Source organism: Crocuta crocuta, unplaced genomic scaffold (assembly GCF_008692635.1).
Source record: "Crocuta crocuta isolate KB4526 unplaced genomic scaffold, BGI_CrCroc_1.0 scaffold277, whole genome shotgun sequence".
Classification (NCBI taxonomy): Eukaryota; Metazoa; Chordata; class Mammalia; order Carnivora; family Hyaenidae; genus Crocuta; species Crocuta crocuta.
The window spans coordinates 1,185,386-1,206,893 of NW_027531912.1; the positions used below are offsets into that span (position 1 = coordinate 1,185,386).

Below are 21,508 nucleotides of genomic sequence, written 5' to 3' on the forward strand. Positions count from 1 at the left end.
CCTCCAGTTTCTATGCCTGAAGGAGTAAAGATGAACTCCCCTTTTACCCCCCTGTGGCAGTGAGGAGGGTCCAGCCAGGCTCACAGGCAGGGACACAGAGCCTCTGTGTCAAGTGCAGGGCCACAGGCTCCTGCCACACCCACCACCGCTGCTCACCCAGTCTCCCGCCACACTCACCACCGCTCACCGAGGCTCCCGCCACACTCACCACCGCTCACCCAGGCTCCCGCCCAGTCTGGGTGGGGTTCACCATCCCCTGCCCCGCCCCATGTTGCACAGAATACTGAGTGCTGTTCTTCCATCAAGAGGCACGGAAGCCTGGTCACTCGGGGAGTCCAGGGGGGCTGGGACAGGTGCCTGGCCGGCCAGCGGCCCACAGTGCATGTTCTCCACACACCCTCCCAGGGGCTGTGCACGCTTCTGTACACAAACGACATCTTGTGCTTTGGCATTAGAACAAAATCAGTCCTGTCCTCTTTCCTGTGCTCTGAAGACACAGAATGATTTAAATCCATCCAACAATTAAATTCTGGTCCACAATTCTTGGAAGAAGCTTCTGCTGCAAGGTCTTCCTTTGGGCTTTCTGCTGTTGTGATATTAAAGAAAACTACATCTTTAATATTTTCTACCTTAATGTCCTTTCTTCAGCTTACAGTTATTTGATTCCATTATTCTTTTCCAGAACACCTTGAGGTTCTTTTTACACACATCTTTAGGCAGAGAGCTAAAACATGAGTGTCCTCAAAGGGTCAGGTGGATGTGGAGGGCGGCCCGGAGCTGCTCCTCTGTAGGGGAGTGGGGGCATGGGGGCTTCCAGGCACCCCAGGTCCCCAAGTCTCATTAGACTTTTCTAATCATGAGGCTTTGCATTTCATTCTGTTCGAAGCAGCAATGCTTTTCATTTCTCACATGGCCTTGAATGGACTGCACACCTCACAGAGCAGGATGCTCCATGACGGGGCTGCACAGAGCTCTACACTCCTTCACCAGGCTACACAGGGCGCGATGCTCCTTTACTGGGCTGCATGCTACATGCCTGCTGTGGGTGGAGGGGGAGCAGTGGAGCCCCTTTGAAGGACCACCAGCCGGCGAGGGCTGCTATGAACTAGCTGGGGGAGCATCTGAGACTTTCCTGGCCACTCACAGCCTGGGCCCTGGCACGTGGGGTCTTGGCCAAGCCCACAGGCCCTGCACCAAGCCCGTGAAGGGCTGAACACCTGCTCCCAGTGCAGCCTTGGCCCCCATCCTCTGTGCTCTGACTGCCTCCAGGGAGAAAGCCGCCAGGCCCGGGCCAGCAGGTAAGGACTAGTCAGCTCAGCCTGTGCCCCTTCAGGTGGGGCTGGGCCTCCACATTTGGGAGGGGCTCCAGGCCAACATGTTTCAGAGCCAAAAGGAGAACAGAAGGACGCTAAGGACCGCTGTGCTGGGGACAGGACAGGACCCTTCTACCACCTGTGGCCCCCACCCACTTACCCATGAGGTCCCAGCCTGCAGACCCCCTTTCGTGAGGCCCTCGCCCCTCCCCACTCCTCTGTCCCCCTCCCTCCCTGACAGTCCCTCCCCCCCTCCCCCCTNTCCCCCCGCCCTTGCCAAGTCCCACCTCCCCCTTCCCTAGCACCCTCCTCTCCCCGCTGCCAAGGACCTCCTCTCCCCGCCCAGAAGCTCACCCCTCCCCACTGCAAGGTCCCTCCTCCCTTACCCCTCCCTCCCCTGCAAACCCCTCACCCTTCTTCCCTGCTGGGTCTCCCTCTCCCTCCCCCAGTATTCTTCCCCTCCTTCCTAGACCTCCTCCCTGCAGACCCTCACCAGTAATTTCTGCTCCCCACACAGTTGTTCAGCCATTTGCAGTGGTGGTCAAAGTTCGATACACACTTGTTGCAGTAACTACAATGTTTGGCCTTCTTATTGCTGGAAGGAAGCATTCAGGATGAGCAGTCAGTTGGCAGTGTGTGCAGAAGGAAGACAGGGTCAGAGGGGAGAGAAAGGTGGCAGGGAAGACCAGGCCCCAGGCGGGTGCCTTCCCTAAGCCACGCCTGGAACGCAGAGGACCAGCTCCCACCCTGAGCCACAGGCCACACTGCCAAGCTGCTTGCTGAGCCCTCAGTGCCCAGGTGGGGCTCGGCGGGGAGCTGGGTCTCATCTGAGCCCCTAGATCGGTGAGGGGCCCTGCGTGTCTGAGGCACACTGCTTTTCCTTCAAAGAAAGAAGCACCAGTCAGCTGCATGGAATTGGAAAGGCCTGGGGAGGGCCCTGCATGTGCACAGCGTGGGGAAGGTGGCAGGTCCACACGGCAGGGCAGCGCCCTCGGGTCCGCCTGCCCCCACACCCTGGGCACTCACACCGTGACTTGACACAGGTGGCAATACTGGTTCTGGATGACATGAGCGTGTTTAGTGCGGTCAAAAATAGGCAAAGGCTCTGCGTAGTTCCTGAGCCTCACAGTAGCCTCTGCCGGATCGATGGAAACTGCAGTCAAGTGAACCACCAGATGGAAAAGGAAAAGCCCGCCAGTCACCTGGGCATGAGTGTTAAGGAACGTGCGACAAAGGTGCCCACTCTGGGTGGCTGCCCGTCAGCGCTGCGGGGGCTGTGCACCCGGCCATCGGCCAGGACACAGGACACTGCACTCGCACCCCTGCAGCTGACAGAGCCCCCCAGTTTCTTCCCCCGTGAGGAAGTGAGTGTGCTGGATACAGGCTCTCCCAACTAGATGCAGGACCCTGGAGGAGCCTGCTGGCATCCTGGGGGCATGGACCCCATGCTTCAGCGAGGCAGCAAGGGAAGGCCCTGGGGGCCAGCGGCCACCACGCTGGGTACCAAGGACATAGGGGTTCTTTGGGCAGCGGAGATGCTCAGAGCACGTGCATGAAGGAAGAAAGCATATCATCTAGCATGAAGGAGGGGAGCAGCGAGGGCTCACCCACCCAGTCTGCATGGTCTGTCTGGGTCTCGTCTTTTCTCTCCTCACCCCCAGGCCCCTCCAGCTCTCTGGCACCCACTCCAGCCATGGCACCCAGGGTAAAACCAGGCCCTGGGATCCCACCCTCCTCCTCCCCTTCAGGACCAACACACTGTCCACATGGAAACCAAACAGGAGAGGTGGAAGCCGCCTCCCTGTCAGTCCTACGCGGCGCCCCAGGACCAGTGCTGAGAGGGAGGGTTCAGGGTTCACAGCCTGGGTTCCAGCGTGTGGCAGGGAAATAACCCAGCCCGGCAGGCCGAGGCCACGGGTGCCCCGGGTTCTGCAGTGATTTGACAGTGGTGGGGGTTTCTGAGCAGGGGGCTGGGCCACTGCTCAGTCCCGCAGGAAGCCCCCGTGGGGTCTTCCTCAGGCCCTGCCAGCCTGGTTCATGGGCACGGCCCTGCCTCCACGGAGGCTCCGTAAGAAATCTCCACAGTGCACTAGCCCGAGAGGGAGGTTGCTTCTGGCCAAAATCGCTCATTCCTCCCTTGCCCTCCAGTCTCCAGGTGGCAAGTGCAGACCCAGGGCTCAGGCTGCCAGATGATGACATGGAGGTGATGGAGACCCAGCCCTGCTGCTGGGGGAGGGGGCAGGAGGAGGGCAGCCGAGAAGGAGCCGAGGGCACAGAGGATCAGCCCGGGCCAGGGGTGAGTGGAAGGTGGCTGAGAACCAGCTGGGCCCTGGGGGACCTGCACGGGGGACAGGACTGACCAGATCCCTCAGCGCCCCATAAGGGATGCGGTGACCCCAAGCCCATCCTGTGGCCACCAGACCCGCAGGGCTGGGTATGGCCTGAGCCTCATCTGCACTGCTGCCGAGCAGGGTGTGGGGCCAGGTCAGGCTCTGCTGTCACTGCTGGAGACACCCGCACGGTGCTGGCATGCGGTCCCCACACCTGCTCCCAGAAGCCTGCGGGCGCTGGCCAGAGACAAGCACTGTTTGTGTGGTTCCTGGGGAACAGGAGCAGGTCCTGCGCAGGGGGGTCTGGGGTCAGCAGGAAGGCCAGCAATGGGCCAGGTGCGGCCCCTTCCTTTGCTGCATTAGAAACAGGAGGGCAGGCTGCTGGGCAGGGACTGAGGCATGGGGCCCTTTGCCCCCATGACTACACTCAGCTCCAAAGGGAACACCACCAGGGAGGCAGTGTGGGGACAGTGTGGCCTGCGCTCTAGCCTCAGACTGGAAGCACCGAGGCCTCTGCCCTGAGCCTGTTTTTCCCCACATCCCAAGCCTGCAGGTGCTGTGGCCAGGCTGTCCCCAGAACGCACCCCTCAGGAACAGAGGGGCAGCCCCCTGCCATGTGGTAGGCAAGCTCCCTCAAGCGTAAACACAGGTTCAGGATGTCCTTCTAACCCCAGGTCACCCAGGGGAGTGATACAAGTGAGCCAAAGGCCACTGTATTTTGCCTGGCCGTTCACTCCGTCAGCCACTTGGCTGAGAAAAGTGTCAGTGGGTGGGCGCTACCCCAGGGCTCTGTCCTCACATTCAAACGGCCAGGTGATGGGTTTCTCACAGGTTGCAGAGAGTAACAAAAAACAAGAGGCACAGGGTAGGAGGTCTCTCACAGCAGGAGACCACCCCCCCCCACCCCCGCGCCAAGGCCCCCTGCTGTGCCCTTATCGACAATCTGTTTGGTAAACACGCAGAGATGCCAGCCCAGAACACACGCCATCTCGCCATCCCGCCTTCTGAGTCCTTCTGGTTCTGAGGTGGGAAGGGGAGAGGCACCCCCAGAGCTCCCACCACCTCCCACCAGCTCTGCAGTCACTAACCTAACCAGGGGCTCTGCCCGGCCACAGTGCCCTAGGACTAAGACCTGTCACACGAGAGGCCAGTCCCTCTGAGCAGGGGCCGGGCGGTGTGAGTGGCTGGCAGCTGAAGTCAGGCGGAAACCAGGGGTCTGCCTTCTCTGCTGTGTCTTCTGGAGGCTGCAACCTAGACCCTGCCCTCCCTCCCAGGGCAGCATTCCCTGCAGGCTCCGAAAGACATCGATGCTCCCCAGTGGCCAAGTGCTGCAGAGCCCACAGGGGATGGAAGCCACCCAGAACCTAGCACTTGGGGTCAGCCAAGGGCTCCTAGAGGAAAAGGTGTGCAAGTGGGCCTGGGGCACCCTCCGGGCCTGAAAGCAGGTGAGTGCTCAGAATGCTCCCTGGACAGAGAACACAAGGCAGCTTGAAAAGGCCCCAGAACAGTCTGAGCTGCAGTCAAGGGACAATGGAGACCATGAATTATAACCCAGAATGCAAGCAAACCCACAGTCAGGGACAGAGGTCAGGATACACACACAGGGGGCAGCTGGAGGCGGGGAGGAGGCCAGGACCCAGCCCTCCCCAGAGCCGGCCCCCCCGCCTGCACTGAGGACCTCTGGCTCCGGAAGGAGAGTGCTCCCTCTACATGAGAACGTGAGCTCAGTGCACAGGAGGAAGGGTAGAACTGGTAGATGTTTCACAGTTGTGCGAGATCTCAGCAAGAGGGCAATTCTGACCAGGACGCCGTGGGGACGGGTGCCAGTGGCCATTGTGCTGGGCCATAGAGAGGAGACTCATCACCACATGCAAACCATGAACCATGACTGGATTCTGGGTTTAAAAAAAACCCCAACAAAGCATGCCTTGGGGACAACTGGAGAAATTTTGAGATGGGATACCTACGAGGTTGTACAGTTTCTGCCCATCCTCTAGTCTGAAAGACACAAGATATGCGGGGTGACGTGGGACGCGTGACGCTGGCTTTGGAGGCCCCACCCAGCACCCCCAACCCTGAGCCACAGGCCTACAGGTGTGGCAGCTGTACCAGGCCCCACGCTGCTGGGTCACACTAGCCCTCACCCTGAGATCCCCGCAGGAGGAGGCTGGCCAGATCAGGGGTACGTGTGGTGCGGGGGAGCAGCAGGCTTGCACATCAGGCCATGGTGGATGCCCAGCCATGCCCTGGCCAACGCCCAGGGTCAGCCAGAGGTGATCCCCAGAGCACAGATGCACTGGTGGAACTGAGGTACCGATCCGCAGAGTAAAGTGTAAAGATGGAGCGAGCCTGGCGATGCCCACGTGGCAGGGAGAGGAACACAGAGCTGCCCCTTCCAGCTGCTCCTCCACAGGGCCTGCATGATAGTGCCACGTGTGTCCCCAGTGCCTATACAACTGGCCTGAAGCCCACTCTGGTGACGTGTCTGGAGCCTCCTGTCAAGGCTGCCACAGGGTTCGCAGTCCCCACTGGGGCCTGTGCTGTGGCTGCTAGCAGCTGGAGAACTCTCTTTCCAGCCTCTGCAACTCTAGGCCCTGCCAACACCTGGTAACGTACTCGTATCTCAACAGGAGCCACGGTTATACTCAGTGTCTTCCCCGGAACCCTGGCGTGCCTCGCGCACCAGCCAGCCTGACCCAGCCCACTGTAGCCCTGCAGACAAGTGACACCCACACAGGGAACCCTGGTCCCTGAGACCAAATGACATGGAAATCCCTGGGAGTCAGCCTTCAGTCTCTGTGCCTTGTGACACCTTTGCAGCTCCTTCCTCTAGTCCAAGCTCCCTGCCCCACCCCACAGCCCCTCCACCAGGGCCCCCAGACGCACTATTCCAATGCAGAGGGCAGGCGAGTGGCAGACACTCCTGAGCTTTCAGCCCGGACCCCACACCAGTGAGCCACACAGTGAACGGACATCAGGTTCCAGGCACCATGGCCATGGCAGGTGTTTGGGGCGAAGAGGGGAGAGTGGGGCCACAGAAGAGGGTGCGGACCTGCGGGTGACTCAGGTGTGGGGGACCGGCAGGCATGGCAGGGCCCTGAGCCAGATCTGGGGGAGGGCCTGTGGGGAGCCTCCCTGGGACAGCAGGCGCTGTTCCCACAGTAAAGGATACACCATAGGCGATGAAGTTCCAGTTAGGCGGCAGGAAGGGGATGAAGACGCCAAAGTTGGCCAGGGAAAAGATGAACACCATCGTCCAGGCCAATGCCTGGAAGGGGTGCAGGGGCCATGACCAGCCATTCACTCGGGACAGGTTGGAGACTGGAGCTCGTTTGTTCCTGGCTTCCAGCACGGCCTGTCTCTGGCTCCAGCCACACAAATCCATCTGCAAGACAGGAGGAGGGGCAGGCAGACATGGACTCCTGCATGGCCTGCGCGTCCGGGAGCACCCGGGGACTGCAGCCTGCGGCCTCTGGGGCCGAGGCGGGTGGGGGGGCCTCCCAGGAGAATCCAGGGGAGTCCTGCAGTCTGCCCAGGCCACAGCAGCGATGCAGCTCCACAGACACTGTCCAGCACACCCCCAGTGGGGCATGGCCGTGGCCCCTTCTGGGGGTGAGTGCACAGACTCATCAGAAAACAGATCACATGCAGAGGAAGACCCACTTCAGGAGGAGGCTCTAATCCCCAGGGAAACTGGAGAAAAGTGTGCAGGAAAAGCAGACCTATGGCCACGTGATCCTTTTATTTGCTGAAATCCTCAGGGAATTTCCTGCAAGTTTCCCTCGAGGACAGAACAAGACATCACGCCCCCAGAGAGTTCTGTTGTTCTTGCTGCAGAACAAAGGCCTGCTGACCAAGGGGCTTCTGGGGCCTCTGGGCGCTCTGGGGTCAACCAGGTCGAGCTGAGGGGCTGGGAGCATCCCATGTGGAAGGCAAGGCCAGCATACTGGGGTTTGGGCACACAAAAGCACCCTGTGTTACAACATGATTCCCCAGTGAAAACAACATTCAGATGGAAACTCTTGCCAATGGAGAGGATGCCTCCCAAAACGAAATCCCACCAACAGGGAGGTGGGCTCTAGGGCACAATCACAGACCTCATCACAGGGAGGCGAAGCAGGGGCGTGGGAGGAAACAGAAGGGGCATGGAGGGTGGCAGCAGAGACAACTGGCTTTGGAGTGAGTGAGGGGGTGTGGCGAGGACACAAGGGCGTGGGGAGGGCGTGGGGAGGGCGTGCGTCCACCCAGGAGCCTGCTGTGCCAGCCATGACGGGACACGTTCCATGGGGCTTCCCAGGATGGAAATGGCATCACTGACAACGTGTGGAAATGCTGAGGTTGCAGCTGGCATTGGATTTTGTGAAATTTGAAACAGAACAAGTTTTCCAGCTCTGAAACTAGTTTGAACCTGAACAGACCCAGCCAAATTGTCACTGGAACACAAGGCTGAGTGTGCAGACGCAGGGGCATGACTTCAGCGCTCCTCAGAGGTCCCTGGATGCTTCCCTGCATTCGAACTCAACGTGGCACCGAGGGCAACACTGCGCAGGGCATGAGTGAATCCTCAGTTGCCACGGCGGGACCACGTCTGCATGAGTGTGAGGTCACAACCACGCATGCGGCCCAAGCAGTGGTGGCGGGCAGCGCATGCTTACCCACAGTCACCGTGAGCCGGCGTGGAGGGCACTGCCAAAGTCGGGCCCCCGCGGGCTCCGTAGTCGTGTGGACTCTTGCAAGACCGGGGGTCTGGAGAGAGAAGATGCAGCTGGCAGCGGGGTGGCAGCCTCGTCCCTGCCCCTCACAGGCGCACGTGCTCAGCTCGCACAACTGCTCGTTTCTTCTAGTTCAGTTCTTGTCTCTCAGAAGCTCCCAGAAGCTCTCGCCAGGACAAATATACAGTTCCAAACAAATGCACAAGCTCCTGCCTCCTGCCAGGACCAGACAGCAGTTAATGAGGGCTCCAAGTGTGCATGAGACGCCTGTGCAGACACACCTGTCCACACGTTCACACTCCACGCGTGCAACAGGCATGCGCATGCAAGACACCACACATGTGATAAGCCACCCACTCATACACCGTACATACTGGACACAAACACGCAACACACACAGCACAGACACATAAACATCCACCACACTCACACATACACACGACACACCACATAGACATAAAGCATATATACAACACACACACAGGACGCACAAACACATGCACATATCACACACATGCACAGCACACACACCGCCCTAGATCTGTGTCTCTGCCCCTCCCCCAACTAATGGCCATCTCTTGCCTTTCAAGCCCGTGCTGGCCTCTCTCCCTAGACAACCTCCCTGACACCCCCACCAGGTCTGATCCAGGCCCTCGTCTACTCCTTCTGCAAATGCCGGGACTCAGGCTGTGGGAAGGGAAACTCATGATCTCCCTCCTGGGCAGGCTCGGTGGGGCCTGGGTCCCCTCTCACCCCAAGCTCGGTTCCTGATGTCACCTCCACCTCCCCAACACAAACACGGCTGACGTTCGGGAGCTCCACGCAGAGGCCACCGCACTGGCCAGTGTGGCTGTGGGCAGAGGCAGGCATTGTAACCGCTGACCCTGCCCACCAGGGCCGTCTGCAGGATGGATGCCACCATGCCATGCTCCCCAGGACAGGGTGTCCTGGGCCACCTGCGTGTTCATGATATTGCAGCCTGGCAAACGTGACCTTCAGAACTCTGACACAGGTCAGCCCCAAAATCATTGTTCTGCTCTGTGTCCTGCTTGGGATGTGTAGAGGTTACGCTTCCAAGTTCTCTGGTCACAGTAGAGGCAGGAGACACCTACCACCTGGGAGACATAACCCGCTCCACTTCCTTCCTGGTCATAGTCCAGGCAGGACAGAAAAGCACAGGCTTGCTGGGCCCAGGCCTAACTGAGGAGTAACAAACCCAGTTGCTGTGGCAACAATAGAACCCAAAGCGCCTCATAAAGCTGGCTCAGCCCTGCGCCGGGGCCCCCGGGGCCAGCGGGGCCAGGGTAGGCACAGCAGGCACAACCTGCAGAGAAGATGCGGGGGCCCCAGATAGGCCGGGTGGCAGGGGGCACCCGCAGGCTGCCCATGGCAGCGCCCCCTGCCCCCCCGCCGAGGAACCAGTGGTGTGTCCTGGCCCCTAAGCTTCTGCTTGGGCCAGTGTTGCTTGTGACAACTGTCCCACTGGTGGACTCTGCCCTGGAAGCCCAGACCTGAGCACTCCTTCCAGGTCAGGTCAGACACCACCGCCTTGAGCCTGCCCCCTCGGAGGTCACAGAAAGGCCATGGTGGCAGGGAAAATGTCACTAAAAGGCCAAAAAAGAGGCAGGGGTGAGGGGCATGTGCACACTGCGCTCGGAAGAGTGTCTTTCCCAGGGACGGCTCAGCATCGACACCCCATTTCCCGGTCTCTCCCCTCAGGGTCTCAGCTATCAAGTAGAGGAGTTTTCCAAGGCCCCCACTCAGCCATCTCAGATCCCGTTCCCCTCCTAAGTCTGGGCACAGCGTGAGCTCTGCTGCCCCTGGCACCAGACAGCTCCCTGGGGTATCTGCTCTAGCGTCCCGCGTGCACGGAGTGCGGCCCTGCTGCCCAGCACCTGCAGTGGCCAGGTGTCCGCCTCCCACCGGGCAGCTGGGAGAGGCCCAAGACAAAGACAGACGGGTGGATTACGAGGCCACTGGGCAGGGGGCAGGGACCAGCTTGGAGGGAAGGCTGTGTCACCAACACATGGTCAAGAACACCCTACTGGAGAGCCAGGAGACCTCTCTGCTGGGCCGGGGCTGGGCCACGTGGCTGGTGCCGAGGCTGACCTGTGGTCTGGGTCAGTCCAGGTCCATCCAGCCTGCTTACCTGGGCTTCCACATTCTCAACACGCACCTTTGGCCCCACATGCCATGCTGAGATCTCCAGGAGCAAAGCATCCATGGAGGTAACAGGCACACTGATCCTGGCAGCCCTGTCTGACCACAGGCTGGCAGCAGGAGATGGGGCCTGGGATGTGAGGTGTGCTGGAGAACGAGGGTGGTAGAGGTCGGTCACCGGACAAGGGGAGAGGAGAGACTGGCTGCCGCCTACGTGCCTGCACACCAGGAAGTGCCCATGGCAGCCCCGAGCTGGCAGCAGAGCTCTGTGTGCCAACCTCCACCTAGAGCCACATTCCAGTGATGTAGGAGCCAAGGACTCCTGGGCCCAGTCCTGCCGTCCACCACTGTCCACAGCGCGCCCCCAGAGACCCAGGGCAGACTGCAGGCTGCCTGAACAGGAACTCAGACCGCCAAGAACATTGCCGTCGGCACAGCAGAGGCTGCAGACGGAGACGCCGGTGACTGAACACAGGTGGGGGCAGGGCACCCGCCAGAGTGCAGGTCTCCCACGGTGCACTCACCTCTGAGGCCACGTCTGACACAGAATGCTAGCTAGGCAGTGAGGCCACCACTCCCACTGGCAGAGCTCAAGCTGCGGGAAAGCACAGTCTTTACAGCACTTGAAGGGTCCATTTGGTACATGGAGACACAACGTCTCGGCCGCCTGCACAGAACGTGTCTCCCCAGGTGCACCCGTGTGCAGGCTGCCGGCCCCTCACCGGGGCTTCTTCTCAGGACTGTGACCTCAGCACCTGGTGCCCTGCCACCGCAGGAGGCCACCGGGGAGTGGGGCAGGGGCGGCACTACCCCAGGGCCCCCCAAGTCTGCGGGCGGTGGGGTCCCCTGGCTGACCGGGAGCCGCGGTGACCTCAGCCACTCACACCCATGAGAAATGAGCCTCCAAAGAGACCCCTCTCCCTGGAAAGTCCACAGTGTGGTTGAGGTGCTGTGGCTCGGCTGTGCAGTCCATGGCTGACACATGGCCCCTGAGGCTCTGAGGGACACTCCCCCTCACTACCCACCTGCCAGGTTACTCTGACCACCCAAAGCATCTGTGGGTTTTTTAAAAAAATTTTTTTTGGTTTATTTATTTTTGAGACAGAGAGAGTCAGAGCATGAGTGGGGAAGGGGCAGAGAGAGAGGGAGGCACAGAATCTGAAACAGGCTCCAGGTTCTGAGCACAGAACCCGATGCGGGGCTTGAACCCATGGACTGCGAGGTCATGCCCTGAGCTGAAGTTGGACACCTAGCCAACTGAGCCACCCAGCCGCCCCACATCTGTGGGTTTTGACTGGGATCCTACCAGCTTCCTGGGGCAGCAGGCACAGGGAGGCAATCCAAGCCCCAGATCCCCCTTTCGTGGCTGTGACACACCCAGGAAGGAGCAGCCTGAGTCCTGGTGGGGCCCATGGCAACAGCAGGGCATCCTTGGGCCCGTATTTACACGCTCTAAGTGTGACATCCTCAGAAACCCCATGCTGAGGGGTTGGCCAGATGTAAGAGGCCACGTCCTGTATGATTCCACTTAAACGAGATGCTCAGAACAGGAAAACCCATACATGTCAAAAGCAGAGTAGGTTGCCAGGGGCTCTGGAAAGGACTGAGGGTGGCTGCTAAAGGGGGTGGGATTTTCTTTTGAGGGTGACGGAGATGTTCTGAATTCAACACACGTGGTGACAGCAGAACACTGTGAATCTACCAAATATCTTAGAAAGCTGCCCAAAATGGAACACTTTGAAAAATTCTAAAAACCTCAAAGACAAAAAAGCTACATCCGTGGCCCATGGGAGAATATCAAACAATTGAACACACAAATATTGGGCTCACCCCTAGATAATTGTTTGTGTATGTTCGGGGGAGGGAGGGGGATATGTTTAGAAAACAATGGCCAAATGGTGTCTAAACATGATGCACATAAACCACAAAAGAGAGAACCCAAGGAGAAACAGACAAATCCACCACTAGTTTGGTCATGACTCTCTCAGGCAACAGTACAGTAGACCGTCAGCAAGAGCAGCAGGCATCGGGCCTTGAGGGCAGAGTGACTCAGACACCCACGTAGGCCAGTCCCCAAAAGACCACGTAAAGTAAGAGCCGTAAATTTAAGACTGAAACTGTGACTCAGGACAATATTCAGTACAGGAGTGAATTCACCTTGAAAGAGAGGCATCTAATATGAAAGGAAGATTATGAAGACATAAAACCACTTTCTATGTCACACATGAAGAGCAAACAGCCCTGTCCTCGTGCTCCCCTTTCTCGAATTACCAAAAGTGACCTGCTTGAAAGTCTGATGGTCAATTTCTGGGCTAGTGCTTTACACAGGGATGTTTTTTCAGTTCCCGGAGGACCTGTAATGAAACCCAAGCGGATGTGTTTTTAAGTCAGTGTGGTAACAAATTCCTCAAAACAACAGTCGCTGCGTTAATCCACAGCACACAAGCCAAGCTCCGAGCTCCGAATGCTGTCACCCCAAGGACTGCTGCGTAGCTCGCAAAGAAGTCCGCTAGCAGCGCATGTGCTATAAAATATTAACAACATGCTTCGCGAGGCTCTCCTTTTTCTCCCAGTTGACCTCAGCCCGTGTTTCTGCTCTCAGCTTCCATGACCCAACACAGCATCGCCCCCCGGCCTGTGCATCCCCTCAGCGTCCAGAGTGAGCACATTTCCTGGTCTCCGTCCTCACTGGCACCCTCCCTGTCCCCACACATCCTCTATAAAACCCACTCGCTAAGGCACCTTGTGAAAGGCCAAACAGCTTTCATGAGAAGCATCTGGACTAAGGCACTGAAGTCTGCCATTTCTGCAGCGCACAGCATCCCCGGCTTTCACCGCCGCCCACACTAAACCAGAAGAGCAGCTGGCGAGGCCCTGCTCATACAGCCCCCTGGCCCACGCGCCACCGAGCAGGACGCCGGGCAGTAGCTGAGACGGCCAATGTGGAGGGACAAACGCATCTATCAGAAAACGCAGACACTTTCAAATCTGATTTTCTACAGGCATTCTGGATAATTAAAGAAGAAATATATAACCAATTCTAAATGGGAAACACTTTATTTCACTAATCAAAATACCTACTCACTGCGTACTTAGAACCCAGTATCAGGACAATATGGTGACAATATCTGCTGTTTAAAAGCACTGTTTCAGAGGTGCCTGGGTGGCTCAGTTAAGCATCTGAACCTTTATTTCGGCTCAGGCCATGATCTCAGTTTGTGAGATTGAGCCATGAGTCGGGCTCTGTGCTGATAGCACAGGGCCTTTTTGGGATTCTCTGTCTCCCTCTTTCTCTGCCCTTCCCCCATGTGTGTACTCTGTCAAAACAAATAAAATCTTTTTTAAAAAGACACCTTTTTAAGACTCCACAGAAGCATATAATCTTAACTGGTCTGAGAAGCTAATTACTCTGCATTCCTACCTCACTATTATTTGGGCATTCTCTCGATTTCTTTCTAACCAGTAACATCAAGAAAAAATCCAATGTTCTCCTCTGAGAAGATTCAGGCAGAATTCCAGTGAAGCACGATGTTGCAGTTTAAGGTCACAAAGCGAAGCTCCAGGAACACTACAAAAATGTGAGGCTGTTTCTGTCCTAAGGAATGTACGATTACTTAGGGGGAATTAGGTAGTTATTTGAAGAGTTTAATAACAATGTAGAAAGGTCACAATGCAGAGACCAGGCAGCTGCTGAGTGAAGGGTCAGGTGACAGATGCCCAGAGTAACATGAGCTGGAGTGGCTTCTCAGGGAGGGGACCTTCGAGGACAGCTCTGGCTGCATCAGAACTGTAACTCCTCGAAGGCCAACGGGACAAGTAAAAAGCTTAACTTCAACAGTTTATCTGGTTAAATAAAGAAAACCTCACATGCTCCTACCATGAAGCAGCACCACCCTGTTCCAGGCGATGAGATTGCTGTTGATGCCTTCTTGTCTGAAAATAGTAAGGCTGTCATCACATCATCGAGGAGCTGAGCAAAGAAAGGTAAAATGCGGATAAAGGTACAGACAAGGCAAAGGTTCCAAACAGAGGTGCTGCTGGAGCCGGTGCCCGAGGAGAGGGGACAGGCACCAACTCACCCCTCAGAGACTTTCACTGCACAATGCAGTGAAAGCTCTCCTTCCCTTCCTTCTGCACCTCCCCTCCCTCCCTCAGAGACTGCTGGCACCAAGTGCCGGGTACCTCACAGGCTTTCATTTTGGAAGAAACTCAGAACGTACGTGGCCAGATTGGCTGCTGCTACTCTAACTGTACAGACACAGAGGACCCACAAAAGGACTAGACTTAGCAAGGGATGAGTGGGCTCCTCCCTCTGGGACCAGACAGCAGCGGGCAAGCCACAGCACATTCACTCAGGACAACAGCCTGGACTGTGGTCATGCAGCCTGCGGCGGTGTGGGGATGGACTTCTGGCATCCCCCACAGCATGGGGGACCCTTCCCCTTGAAAGGGGGTTCAGACGAGCCAGTGCTTGCTCGGACCTGCCCACCTGCTCTGTCTGCCCCTCGGCCCTGCCTCCTCATCCCAAGGGGTTAAGAGCACAATGCAGTGAAAGCTCTCCTTCCCTTCCTTCTGCACCTCCCCTCCCTCCCCCACGGGACAGGTATCTGGGACATGGGCTTCCAGGAGCCTGAAAAGTTCCCCAAAGCCTGTTTGACTCATCGGGCTCCAAGACGCTGGAGAGCAACACAATACTGACCCCACCTCAAACAACCGGGCCTTCTTGCAAAATAACACAGCAACTTACATGAGACTGGACCTCCACCTCGTATGCCAGGCTGTCCCAAAGCCCGTGGAATTCAGCTGGGACAGAGGAGAACAAAATCCCAATTTTAGGAAAGCAAGCACTACACTGATCTGTGAGGTCTGCCATGAGCCACTGACACTCTCTATGTTACCACATATAACTTGCTGAATGTCTCATTACTGGGAAGTTAAATTTTTGAATTTTTTCTTAAAAGTTTACTTTTTCTTTAAAGAAAAATATCTGGCAGCACACAGCTTTCAACAGACAATTAAATGGAGTACGGGGTCACTTTCTTGTCATGTGACCATACACAAGTATCTGCTGTGGACCGTGCTCTGCCACAAGCACAGAGCCTGCCCCATCGCTCTCTGCACCAGCCAGCGGGTGGGGGCGAGGCAGGTCTGTGCCAGCAGTCAGGACACCAGACGGAATTGCTGAGGACTCCACCTGCTGGAACCATGGCAGAGTCCACAGGGAAGCCCAAATAAGGCAGGCGGAAGGGTGGTCCCGGCAGGTGATGACCAACTGGGAAGGAAAGAACACCTCCAGATTCACAGCACAATCTCTGAGGGACCCTCCTGAAGGAACACAGTCTTACGGTGGATTTCCTACTTTTACCTTGTGACATGCCCTCCATTCCACAAGAAATAAAACACCCTGAAAACCTACAAAAGCGATGGATGAATACAATCTCCCTGGCTAACTGACTTGGAGAGCTCAAGCCTCTGACTGACCTCTGATGTCATGTCCCGGGTTCGCCACCACCCACAATGCCTATACTCCTGTGGGCAGAACCCAGTGACTCACTGCCGTGATGTTCTCAGGCTCCTCCTACAGGGTCTCACTGCTGGGGCCACCGTCATTCAGCTGGAAGATGTAAGTGTAATCGTACACGCACCCAAGTAGATGGGCTGTGATGAGAAGGAAAGCCAAAATAAACTCACACAGACTGAAAATAACTCCATTCCCAATTCTAGCTACAAAGATTAGACTGTACATTCAAAAAATTAAAATTGAATACACAGAATGTTAGAAACTAGTTCTTAAATTAGATAAAGAAGCTGTTATATTCAGATTCAGTATCAACTCTTTTTTTTTAATGTTTTATTTATTTCTAGGAGAGAGAGAGAGAGCGTGAGCAGGGGAAGGTCAGAGAGAGAGGGAGTCTCAGACTCTGAAACAGGCTCCAGGCTCTGAGCTGGCAGTCAGCACAGAGCCCGATGCGGGGCTCGAACCCACGAACCGCGAGATCATGACCTAAGCGAAAGTCGGACGCTTAACCGACTAAGCCACCCAGGCGACCCAGTATCAACTCTTTTTAAAATGTTTCTTGAATGCTGAGAACAAACTGAGGGCTGATGGGGGTGGGGGGGAGGGAAAGGGGGGTGATGGGCATGGAGGAGGGCACTTGTGGGGATAAGCACTGTCTGTTATATGGAAACCAACTTGACAATAAACTATTAAAAATGTTTCTCTTCCCTTATGTCTAAAATACCACTTTATTGTTCTTTGTATCATGAAAGTTACGTGTTTGTTGAAAACATATGAACAATACAGAATGAAGACCGTCAAAGTCTCGCATCCAACCTCACACATGCAATGGTCTATAACGCAGCCACATGTACTTGACCAAAAAGTATTCAATCACACAGTTTTCTAACTGTGCCTTTCTTACTTCATTTTCACAGCTATGCCATATTTGGTGTGATTGTATCATTTACTTAGCCAATCTCTGACTGACAGATAACTAAGATATATCAAGGTGTTAGCCACTATTAATGATGTGTATAAAAAACAGCCCACACGTTTCTACAAAATCACATAATTATGTGTTAAGATTCCTCTAGGTGAACCACAAAGATGAGACTGCTACAGTGGCTAATCGCCAGCACCCATGCCCTCCACTTAGGCTGTGTTAATCTGTCTTTCCTCGGTAGCACTTCTGCCTTCTCCAGGCTGTCCAGAATCAAGTATGGTGTGTAAAACTGACAAAGCCACAACTGTTAGTAGAAGAAAAGGGAGCTCCACCTTCTAAGTAAAATTTTAGTGTGAAACCAATGCTTCAAAATCAATTCTTTATAAAACAGGAGCCATGCAAATAGAGGTGATGCATCAGACACTCTGGGTTGTTTCTATAGTGACAAAATGCCCCAACGCACCCACCCTCTCCCACAGTGATGGTGGGCGAGGCAGTCCACATGCCGGGCTAGAAGAAGCCCTTCTCCACGGCAGGCCCATCGCGTCCCTGCCATCCCCATGCCTCCTGCAGTGCATGCCCACTGAGAGCTGCACAGACATTTGCTGACTGGAGGGACAGAGCCCAGGCACAGGGGCCCTGTCAGCACAGCACCCCCTTCCACAGCACTGTGCTCTGCTTTCCCAACACAGTCCCCCTCCTGGGCTGTGGGCATCCTGACATGGGGGCCGCCTCCACGCCCAGCACCTCGCTCTTCACCAACTGATCAAGGAACCAATTTCTGACAACATGCCATCAAAGCAGCAAGTGGATATCCATGATACTGACGTCACTTTTTTTTAAAGTAAATTCAACACCCAACATGGGGCTTGAAACCCATGAACCTAAGATCAATATCGCATGATCCGCCAAATGAGCCAGACTGGTACCACCATGACCCTGACTTTGTATTCAGATATGGATTAGCGATTTCTCAGCAATATGAATCATTTACTTATGGTTCTTTAACCTTCAGCTCTGGGTCAGCAATAGACACAGACTGCCCGTGTCTGCTCAGAAAAGGATCATCAAACTCAGTCCACGTGTAGTCTCCAGACACAATGTTACGTCTGTTGAGAAACTTTCTAACGCTCAGCTTTATATCTTCTTTTTTGGCAGTGCTAGGAAAACAAATGAGACACAGTCATCAGCTCTACGTTTACAACAGGATTGTACCAAGAAGTGCTTTTTACAAAACAGACTGGGGATCAGACACCGCACAAGTTCAGAGCACAGCCTGGGTATCAGCCCCGAGCCACGCCCTGCCTTGCAGGGGCCTGGGAGGCTTCGTGAGCCGAGATGAGTCCGGACACACGTGCGTGGCACGCACAGAGGCTGGCTGGTGCTACTACCGTGCCCAGGGAAGCAGCCACGCTCCCACAGCTGTGGGGGTGCAGCCCGAGCCTGCATTTAACAAAATCCCGAGGCCTAGGATTCATCTGGGAAAACTCTAACACTCTCAGACTGGCATTCCGGGCCTCATGGAGGCCACCGGTGCTGGTCCACAGCTGCCCTGCCCCGCCCCGCACCCTGCGCCGGCTCACCTCACCTTCCGGCGCTGCCCCAGCCTCGCCCTCGGAGGGGGGCAGGTCCAGGAAGGGCACCGCCCCTGGGCGCCGGCCGCACGCGAGTCCCACCCCGGCTCCCCTCACGGCGGCGGAGCACAGGAGTTCGCCCGGGTCCGGTAACGTCCGGTAGCGGGCAGCAGGGGCGACCGAACAGTCCAACCAACGCCGGCTCCGAGGGCGGGGTGCACGTGTGCCCTTCCTCCCCGGCGCGTGGGCTCGGACGCGCCCCCGGAGCTCACCTGCCCCTCCGCCCAGGCCCCGCAGGGCGGCGCCTGNCTCAGCCTGGTGTGGGAGGGCCTGTCAGAAAGTAGAGCTACTTGTGCCCAGTCCTTGCAGGACAGGGTGCTGGGGGAGGTTAGAACTGCCATGATGCAGGTGTCATGGCTGGAGCCAGGATGGTAGTTCCGGAATTTTAAAAAAATGTTGTTTATTCATTTTTGAGAGAAAGAAAGAAACAGAGCGTGAGTGGGGGAGGGACAGAGAGAGAGGGAGACGTAGAATCCGAAACAGGCTCCAGGCTCTGAACTGTCAGCACACTGCCCAATGCGGGGCTCGAACTCACGAACCGTGAGATCATGACCTGAGCCGAAGTCGGACACTTAACTCACTGAGCCACCCAGGCGCCCGAAGAGTCTGACTCATGGTTTCAGCTCAGGTCATGATTTTATGGTTCATGAGTTCAAGCACCATGTCGGGCTCTATGCTGACAGTGTGGAGCCTGCTTGGGATACTCAGTCTCCTTCTTTCTCTGCCCCTCCCCTCCTCATACACACACATTCTCTTTCTCTCAAAATAAAACAAAACAAAAAACACACATGTGTTGTGCCTGAGGAAGCTCCGGGTCTGTCAGGCTTCTCATCATAAGGACTGTGAAACTTTCCTGAAAGAGTCTGTAAAAACCATTTGTTAAGCTGAAGAGCCTGATTTAGTTCTTTCTCACTCAGTTTTAGCCTCTTGATAGGAATTCAGTTTTTGCTCATGTCTTAGTAGTTCATATCGACAGATTCTATTTTTACCCTTCCAGGCAGATTTCAAACTGATGTGTGATAACGCGATGACCTACCAGAGACTGGACACTGTGTACTACAAGTTAGCCAAGAAGATCCTTCATGCAGGCTTTAAGATGATGAGCAAAGGAAGCAGCCCAGGCCAGCGAGGAGCCACAGAAACGAGAGTTCTCCTCTNACATGTGTTGTGCCTGAGGAAGCTCCGGGTCTGTCAGGCTTCTCATCATAAGGACTGTGAAACTTTCCTGAAAGAGTCTGTAAAAACCATTTGTTAAGCTGAAGAGCCTGATTTAGTTCTTTCTCACTCAGTTTTAGCCTCTTGATAGGAATTCAGTTTTTGCTCATGTCTTAGTAGTTCATATCGACAGATTCTATTTTTACCCTTCCAGGCAGATTTCAAACTGATGTGTGATAACGCGATGACCTACCAGAGACTGGACAGTGTGTACTACAAGTTAGCCAAGAAGATCCTTCATGCAGGCTTTAAGATGATGAGCAAAGGAAGCAGCCCAGGCCAGCGAGGAGCCACAGAAACGAGAGTTCTCCTCTGTGTTTTGTTGCCTAAAGAGAACCTCACCCACAGTGAATGACACGCTTCGGTCCACCCGTCGCTGGCTGTGGTGTGGACCCTTCTGCTCTAGGGTAGATGTCCCAGGCCGCCCTCCCCACCAGGCACTCTGTCTCTCTGCTCCTGCCCCATCTAGAACGTCTCCATTAGGGTTGGTGGAAAGTTTTGGATCTGTTGTTGATCAAAGTCTGGTGTCTGATGGATTGCAGCCAGCCTGTGATTAGTTTTATGTGGCTGCCTCACTGAGTCCAGGGGGGATGTCTCGGCCATCCGGAACGGCTTCCCAGATCTGTCCCACGAGCCAGGCTGCATGCGTCCTGCATCCAGGACCAGTGCCTTGTGCCTGATCGGCCTGTAGGTGAGGTGCACCCATGGCCTGTCCCCTCCGCCAGCCCCGGGTGCTCCCAGCCAGTCTGCCGCCCTGTGGTGCTGACTCCCGCCGCCACCGCCTGCAGTAGCACCGTGGGGGTCTGCCGTTAGGCCAGGTGAGGCTGCGGCCACCCCCGTCCCACGCGTGGTCATGGCACCTCGGCTGTGCTGCTCTGTCCTTTTTGATTCTAGGAGCGGCTGTTATCTTTGAAGCGCAGCATGTCGTTAATGCATGACTTGGATTTTTCTCAGCAGGCAGCTCTCTTGGGCAACACAGACACAGCTGTTGAGGAACCTGTTCCCGAAGTGGCACCTGTACAGGTGGAAACTGCCAAGAAATCCAAAAGGCCGAGTAGAGAAGTCATCAGGTAACGGGAGAGGCACTTGCTGTCGTGGGTACACGCCCCTCGGGACTGTGGGCGAGGGTGAGCCTGCACTGGCGCCGACGTCCATGGAGTCGCTTGCGGACTGGCCACCTGCCTGAAGGAGCCTGGTCCCCAGAGGCCACACGTGACCTCTGGTCTCAGGTGTTTCGAGGCAGCTGGCCGGCAGCCTGGACCAGCCAGGACTTGTCCCGCAGGAGAGTCCCCCGTCATGCTAAGGGACCTGGGGACACAAGGGCTGGACAGCCCCTGCCAGCCTCACACAGGCTGGTCCCAGGTGTGACACGGGAGCCTGTCTGGCCACTGCTGTCCCCACGTGTGTCGTACTGCTTGTTGGCCCTCCGCTCTGAAGAAGTTCCCTCTCACTCACGACGCCTGGCGGCGGCCTGGCTGGGCTCCCCAGTGCGGGGACGTAGCTGTGCCGTCTTGGGCAGGTGGCACACTTGGGAGGGGTGGCTTGATTCTCATCACACCCCACCCCCACCTCCTGCAGCCGTGCAGCCTGGGCCCGAGGGAGGGCCTCCTTGCAGGCTCTGGGTCCCCAGGCGGGTTTGCTCCCACAGCTCCTCGGACAGGGTCCACCCATTTGTTTCCAGAGCCTTCCACCTCCTTTGGG

At 56.3% G+C, this 21,508-nt stretch overlaps 1 protein-coding gene across 12 annotated transcripts in view; it reads right to left on the bottom strand.

The window, feature by feature from the left end:
* The window catches only part of LOC144240413 (palmitoyltransferase ZDHHC11-like), a 44,201-nt gene extending 25,361 nt beyond the window's left edge, over window positions 1-18,840 (bottom strand). For 7 of the 12 annotated variants that reach the window (XR_013337711.1, XM_077774714.1, XM_077774724.1 and 4 more), the window contains exons 1-8: window positions 18,542-18,840; window positions 17,953-18,118; window positions 16,070-16,173; window positions 15,263-15,318; window positions 14,393-14,485; window positions 6,816-7,028; window positions 2,340-2,515; window positions 1,807-1,908 (exon numbers count right to left, since the gene is read on the bottom strand). Coding sequence is in view for 11 of the 12 variants with exons in the window: in XM_077774714.1 (XP_077630840.1) it covers window positions 1,807-1,908; window positions 2,340-2,515; window positions 6,816-7,028; window positions 14,393-14,470 (569 nt within the window). In the remaining variant the exon portion in view is untranslated. Of the gene's footprint in view, window positions 1-1,806; window positions 1,909-2,339; window positions 2,516-6,815; window positions 7,029-8,298; window positions 8,572-14,392; window positions 14,486-15,262; window positions 15,319-16,069; window positions 16,174-17,952; window positions 18,119-18,541 lie in introns of those variants that run through there. The other 5 variants (XM_077774716.1, XM_077774715.1, XM_077774721.1 and 2 more) reach the window with 5 other exon arrangements.
* Between the last annotated feature and the right edge of the window lie 2,668 nt (window positions 18,841-21,508).